The sequence below is a fragment of the Montipora capricornis genome, chromosome 4 (genome assembly GCF_036669925.1).
Source record: "Montipora capricornis isolate CH-2021 chromosome 4, ASM3666992v2, whole genome shotgun sequence".
Lineage (NCBI taxonomy): Eukaryota > Metazoa > Cnidaria > Anthozoa > Scleractinia > Acroporidae > Montipora > Montipora capricornis.
The window spans coordinates 55,153,228-55,160,727 of NC_090886.1; the positions used below are offsets into that span (position 1 = coordinate 55,153,228).

Consider the following 7,500-nt stretch of genomic DNA (forward strand, 5'->3'; position numbering starts at 1 on the left):
CGGGTCTTACGTTTCGGGTCTTCGTTTTCGGGTCTTAGGTCTTAATTTTCGGGGGTCTTAGTTTTCGCAACAACCGGTTATTAATAGTAATTATTTCAGCAGCACTTTCTAACCTTGTAACCGAATTGTACATTCCTTGATAGACAGTTGGCAATGGATAGTCGTTCTTCTTACACAAGTAATAAATTTCAGCCTAAAAAAGATATCCAAAGAACATTTTAAGACGCTAAAATGAATATATTGAAAGACGCAGGGCATGTATGACAACCAAATGTCATACATTCTCTTTGGTCGCTTTGTTTTATCAAACAGCTTGGTAAGGATAAAATAATAAATAACAAAGGTTTCGGGCATAAGCCATTTGTCTGAGAGAATAAAGGGCAAACCATCAGAAAATAAGCTCGCAAATCTTTCTTACGGTGGTAAATTTATCTTTAGAGACGTTTGATAAAACTAAATTTTCGATCTCCTGTCACCCTAAAACAATTCACTTACCACTTGCCATGCAGCATAATTTGATAAACCAAAAGATTTAAATTTTCCCTCTAAAACAAAGGAAAGAAAAATTGTGAGTGAATGACAAAACTGGATCCATGCCATAACATTGGAAATCGGTAGATTTACTATATCTCATAAGGAAAACACATTTAAGAGATTTAGCCTTCTGTTTACTGCAAATGGTACACGTTGGGCCGAAATTTGGATTTTTGCCAAAAAGCAAAAAAACGTTTTTGATCTTAATCGGGAAGAAGATTCTCTTGTAACTTCGCTTGCTCTGATCAAGTAATCATGCCCTCTTGATTATATCAAAAGTGCCCTCATGATTAAGGAAAAATGTCCTCCGTCTCAGCCAATGAGCATTCAGTAATTTTGCCCCGTATGAGATAAAACATATAAGTTATATTTTTTAGTGCTTTAACTCTTGAATTAACACATTTTTGCTGATCATTTGCACACCTTTGAGGACACTGGCTCAGTTGAATTAGAACATATACAGTTAAACAATAATCCAACATGGCACGTTTTTTCTGCCAAATGCTGATGCTAAAGCCTCTTTTTGCCACTCCAAATATTGCAAACCGCAGTTTGAATTTTGCCGCCAACATTTGAAAACGTGATGCTAAATATCCCTAGTATTATTACATCTCTCACTGAAGCATGAACTCAAGACGGCATTCATTTTGGGAAATTCAACTGGAAACTAATGTTTTGAAAACTTACCCACAGAACACACGGCATATGTTCAACAAATCTTAACGTACCTTTGTGAAGACGACCGACAGCTTCCAATGTTTCTTCAATGGGTGTCTTGTGATCTGGAGCATGGAGGTAAAATAAATCCACATAGTCTTTTTTCAGTCTTTGAAGTGACACATTCAGCTGCTCCACTACGCCATCATACTTCAACCCTTTAAGAAGCAAACAAGGACAAATGAGGACAAACAACCCACTGTCTGCTAACTGTTTGATATCTAACCATGACTAAATAGTTAACCACTGTCTCAGTAATGCAGAAAACTAATTCCTCGAGTGAACTCAAAGAAAAAAATGAAAGATTTGACCATCACGCAACAGACCTCTCTCAGCCCATGGATTGGCCTTCGTAGCAATGAATGCCTAAATAAGAATAATATAACAATAGTGTAAAAGTTAAATGCATGTCCATAAATGTATATTTTTTTAATGTAAAAGGAATGAAACTCATTTTTGCAACCAATAATAAATTTATTTTAAATACCTTGGAGCTGTGAAGGCTGCCAACATTTCCCATGATTTCTTCACTCTTCCCTCCCGTATACCTTTCAAAATGATTTAATTAAATTAAATTAATATATCAAAAAAAATTATTATTATTTCTTGAACCTTTCCAAACCCAATGATCCCTGGGAAGTAACACTTAAGGTTTACATTGTTAACGTTTCTCTGAGACAGGCAAAGTGTGGTATTCTTTCTTGTTTTTAGGAAAAAAAAACAAGGGATTTTTACTTGCATTGCTTTAGTGGTGTACAGCAGTAACGACAACAACCACAATGATTAACCCTTTCACCCCAGAAGAGGTCCTCATTGAGGAGTATTTAAAATCACCTGGTGTTAGACAGCGTAAAATCTGTAAGTGTCATTCTTGGGAGGGAAAAAAGGGGTTAAGAAAGATGCAATGAATTTCAATCAAGCCTGTTAAGGTGATTCCTTAATTAGTAACAGAAGTCGTTGTAACATTTTCCCTAAACTTTTCTCGATTGTTCCTTTCATACATCTTATTCCAAAATGGCCACTGATTTATGCGGATACAAATTGGCCCTTGTTGCCTCATTCAAGATAAAATATTCTTTTGAGTTTTAAGCTTAAGAACGAGGCATCAAGGGCTGATTTGAATAAAAACAAAAGAATATTTAAATGGAGGCCATTTTGGAATAAGGTGTATTATGATGACTCAAAATGCGCAATTAAAAAAGTAAGTCACCAAGCTCCTTTGGGAGATATAACTTGCTCAAGTTACTCATTTAATAATTGCGACTTCATCTATCAAGGACAAGTTTGTTCCATCAGTTCACGCTACGTTTTGCAGGAACAGAAAGCACAGCTTTGACTTAATTCTTGAAATAACAAAACAGGTGTATTGTATTGTATATTTAATTATTGTTTTATGGCACAGGCACACCTCTTGAAAAGGCACTGACTACAAATATTCCTTGGGTGCATGATTCTCAAATGTAGTTTCCAAAGAGTACCAAATCAAATAATCTAATAAAATCAAGGTCAACAAAATTAATCCCTTACACGTCTTTTGCAAGCAAAACGTACTATGATGTCCAAGATATAAGAACTTAACATTTACTTACATGTACGCTGTGTCAAAATCATACACACCATTTTCCATGCAGATATTTACAAACTCCTCTACCTGCAATAAATGAATGCAAACTGTCACGAATAAAGCACAAAGAGTCATATGGAATTTGACTAATCTGTTGTCTTCCACCTACCTGATCTGTGGAACACTGCCTTCCAAACTCCATACAGCCAATTGATGTCTTAACAGGGACAGTGACCATCTTGAGAAAAATCCCAAAAAATTAACATTTAAAGAGGGGCTTTTACATGATTGGAGGAAAGTGGTAATGTCTCTTTTCCCTGTTGCACAAGAATACTATTAATAACAAATTGGATAATTAGCCCGTCAACAACTGGGACTGAGACTCGATATGTTAATGTGATGACACCCCCCCCCCTCCCCCCCAGTTTTAAGAATTTGAAATCTTAATTTGAAGTAGGATCACAGTGTCCAAAATTAAAAAAAGGTTCTAGGTTGTCCCTGTTTCAAAAGCCAGGCAACCAAACCTGTAAATTTGGTGACCCTGCAAAATGCTTGGTTGCCCGTTAGGAAACTTGTAATGATAAAACGAACGCCGTGTTGAGATGCAATCACATTATGTTGCACCTGTGGTTTGCTGTGGAAGTCTGGGTTTAAGTTTTAACATTATATTTCAAATTATCTCCATTGTCTACATGTTGTCTCTTGCATTTTCCAATCAGGCAATTTTTTGTTAAAGTCACAGATATCATTTCAAAACACTGGAAAATGCCGAGCTGTTACAAATTAGTTGTTTTCTTCACACTACTATCAGACATTGGCAAATATGGAAGCCGACAATTTCGTCGGATGCTGCTTATTTAATTCATTTTCTATTTTTGGCTGCGTTGTCCATTGCTTTTCCTTCGGGCAACTAAACTTTTCATTTTACCAAACTTGGTTGCCCGATAAACTTTATGGTCCTCTGGGATGACTGGACGACCACTAATTTCAAGCACTGCGATCACTTAGATGAGTGCAGTTTTGAAATTGACTTCATAAGGAGGAATTATTTTATTCTGGAATAAAATGGTTCTTTAAAATGATAGACACTGAGTCTTTGAATTGTAACTTTACGTTCAAATTTCTCCAAACCATGCTTGTACCAAATTATGTCAAACAGAGTTCATTAATGTGACTTTTCCAGTCAACTTGTTAGATAAATTCATTTTCAATTTTAATTGGAAGAGCAAATAAGAACAAGATTTGTTTTTGAGATAACAAAATGCTTGATGAGTTTGGCAGATAAGTTACATGTAATATGAAAAGATGGGGTTCTAAAATGGAATCTTGTGGAGTACCACAAGTTACCAGGAAGGGAGTTAACTTCTGACCAAAACAGACAAATAAAATGTAACACTGGTCAAATGCTCTACCCACTGTCTGAGCTACAAGAAATCCTAAGTGTCATGCAGGTCTTTCAGGCTCTACAATGTTATGTGCCTCAAATTTTGGGTAGACTTTCACTATACCAGACTAAAATGGTGCAAAGGAAAAGAACCATATTTGTTATTCCAATTGGGAATTTCTGATTTGGTTTTGTTATACATGTATTGGTTTTGTTTTTTTTTTTATGGACAGTAATCATCTTGGATCCAGTATACCGTATGAAAGATGAGCCAAATTTCAAATACAACAACACTGTGTCTGTCTTTGTTAGATTTTGACAACATTCTTTGAATTCTTATGCAAGTAAGTAGCAGGGGATTTCATTCATAAAAATGGTATTTACAGTACTTGTAAGCTATCTAGGTTCTTAATTGGTTCTTATTTCCTCAAAAGATATCTACTCTATGCCCCTCTATGAACCTCTGATGAGGATGCTGATATCTTTATATTTCATAACCATAAAAAATAAGTTTTAAAGAAGATCTGTGCAGTTTAAAGTGCACTTCAGGTTCCAGTCGCCTGAAATTTTGGGTCATTTCCTAAAATAAGAACGTGTTTTTAATCTTTTAGGCTAACCTGGTAACTTACCCTAACCCCACTAAGGGATAAAAATGAAATTTTTAACCGAACAGGTTCTTAAAGTGGTACTATGATCCAAAAATCAATTCCTTTTCAGTCTTCTGATTTTGAAAGCGTGTTCGCTCAACACCTAACTGACAAAATTTTGAGCTTTGAGTTTTATCCAAAGGCTGTTTATTTCGAGTGTAAGTTTTGGATTTCATGGTCTGCCATTACTCATGTTCAAAACTGGCCGATTGGACCTCAGAGAGTTGGATCTAGAGAAAATGACGTCATTTACTCACTAGCTTAAAATTTCAGCGTGTAAACGTAATTTATTATATATGCAAAACACGGGTTGAAAAGTCTGAAAGCCCGAAACGGCCGTGCTGCAAATTAATTAGGCCGCGTACACACGCATTGCATTCTTAAACTAGTGAGTGTTTGACGTCATTTTCTCCTCGACCCAACTCTCTCAAGATTTTGAAGTTAGTAATGGTGGATCAATAAATAAGAAAATTCCAGCTAAAATAAACAGGTGTCTTTTTAAAATCAGAACCTAAAACTTGGGTCCGTTCAGGTTTTGTTTACATTGGTTTTGAAACCCAAGGAAAAACAATTTTTTTTTTTTGGTCGTAGTACCACTTTAAATTCTAGGTTCTTATATGCGGGTGTTTACTGTATTGAATGTACTCAGCAGTTAAGCTGGAAAAGTAGATGTGTTGAAACCCAGATACCTTGCTCAAGTGTCGCGTGAAGAGCTTACACGCCGAAAAGTTAACAGCGACTTCGACGAAAGCTGACACCTTTCCACAGCAAAGCATTAGTGCACGAAGAAGCGTGAATTCGTTCCCAGGTCCCATCGTTATCTTAAGCACTTGTGCAAAGTCCCCGCGCGGTCAGTAGCTCAGAATTTACGATTATCGTGGAGGTGAAAGTAGTTGCTGGTCGCGGTTGCAGGTCATTGTTTCACCATAGCTGAAACGATCCAAACCTCTATTAACGCTAAAATTAGGCCTAAACACTGATATCCTTGGACTGGTTTGAATCCGGAGTCTCTGAGGATTCTCTGGAGGGTGTAATGTGCATGTCATTGTTTCATCATAGGTGGAGCAACCCAAATATTTACTAATGCTAACATTAGGCCTAAAAGATAATCTTTAAGCCTAAGGTTAGCATTTTTGAAAAGGCTTGGGTTGCTTCAGTTATGGTAAAGCAATCACCTGCAATCTGGCAATCAGGCCTTTGTCCTTTCTTATACATTCAGCAACAGGAATTTCGCTAGACAGAGAAGCCAAGTGAATACAAAACAAAACTATGATGAATAAATACTTTTTTTTTTCATTTGACGAGACGCTTATGTTAAATGTTATATGCTGTGTGAAAATGTAAGAGTTACATCGAACTGACAGGCACTTGTGGGTGATACAGTGATTTCTCACTATTTTTTCACATTAATTCATGTACCAGAGTAAGAACTTTGATGGTGGTCCGACATCAACAGGAAATAAACATATTGTACATCAGAGTAAGATATAACGTTTGTAAGATTTATTTTGAAAAGTATAAACGGGTTGGTTACTGTAACATACTGTTTACAAATTAAACAGCAGATTCAGGAGAATCTGCTTGGACTCATAAACGATTACTTGATCACCTTACACACTCAAGAGACGAGGATTTGTTACATGACCAGTTAAGTGTAACTGCTTATTAAGGTAATCGTCATATGGGAATGATATGGATTCATTGAAATAATAGTGCTTTTCCATGCCAACAGAAAGTTTTACTGTACGGAACGGTCCGTACTCTCGGTCGACTCAACAGCGTTCGCTCTTGGAGGATGGAAAGCTCGCCTGTTTGTGCCCACGAGAAGAATGGAATTGATAGACAGGTTTTCATTCAAACCACGATACATCCTTTCCTGATTTCGTTCAAAAGAACTGACTGAATACAAGGGCACCTATAGCTAACGAGCAAATTAAGCCAAAAGCCTTTGAGAGACATTTATTAGGCTCCTTGTAATGTATCTGATCTGTTCTGATATCTTAGCTGAAACTGATTGAAGTGTCCGAAAATTTTAGGGAACGATATCTTCATTTCAGAAATTGCTGGCTGAACGTGCCTTCTAATAACTTCCCAGAGAACCATTTTTCAGTTCATCCGAAACTGCTAGATGACCTTTTGAATTGCCGAAAATTGCAAAAATATCCTTTTCCCCGGTTGCGATTTTTTTAGGTGATGTTTTAGTAAAGAAATCTATAGCTGTTTGGCAACGTAGAACCAAAATTCTCATAACAGTTTGACTCTCTCGAACACATATTTCACCGACGATTATCGTTGGGTCTCCCAGTGAATAGGGGGTTTCCCCAAACGAACCTTCTTTCAGATAGCCACAAATATACTCATGAGATTAGGAGATAACTTTGATAACACCACCAAGTACAAAGTATGACAAAGAAAATCAAGATCTTCCGGCTCAAAATACTCGATCAGCAGGAGCCAAACTTGAGAATGATCATGTTGGGACTAATTTTCGTTACACCTGTTTCTAAAACAGGTTATGTCGGAAATAACAGAATACAGGCCATCTCAAATAAACAGAGGGTAGAGAACTTAATTTATTCAAGTGTTCTCAAACAAGGCCAAGGTAAGTGACAACAATATTATAATCGACGTCCGAATATTCTCGTTATTAGGGA

General features: G+C 36.6%; 1 protein-coding gene across 2 annotated transcripts in view; it reads right to left on the reverse strand.

Moving 5' to 3' along the window:
* Nucleotides 1–5,653, reverse strand: part of LOC138047548 (aflatoxin B1 aldehyde reductase member 4-like) — a 15,763-nt gene extending 10,110 nt beyond the window's left edge. Inside the window, exons 1-8 of one of the 2 annotated variants that reach the window (XM_068894444.1) lie at nucleotides 5,536–5,653; nucleotides 2,981–3,053; nucleotides 2,841–2,898; nucleotides 1,739–1,799; nucleotides 1,578–1,617; nucleotides 1,263–1,409; nucleotides 496–545; nucleotides 114–193 (exon numbers count right to left, since the gene is read on the reverse strand). In XM_068894444.1, coding sequence (XP_068750545.1) covers nucleotides 114–193; nucleotides 496–545; nucleotides 1,263–1,409; nucleotides 1,578–1,617; nucleotides 1,739–1,799; nucleotides 2,841–2,898; nucleotides 2,981–3,053; nucleotides 5,536–5,622 — 596 coding nt within the window. In that variant the 5' untranslated portion in view covers nucleotides 5,623–5,653. The remainder of the gene's footprint in view (nucleotides 1–113; nucleotides 194–495; nucleotides 546–1,262; nucleotides 1,410–1,577; nucleotides 1,618–1,738; nucleotides 1,800–2,840; nucleotides 2,899–2,980; nucleotides 3,054–5,535) is intronic. The other variant, XM_068894445.1, reaches the window with a different exon arrangement.
* Nucleotides 5,654–7,500: the final 1,847 nt, after the last annotated feature.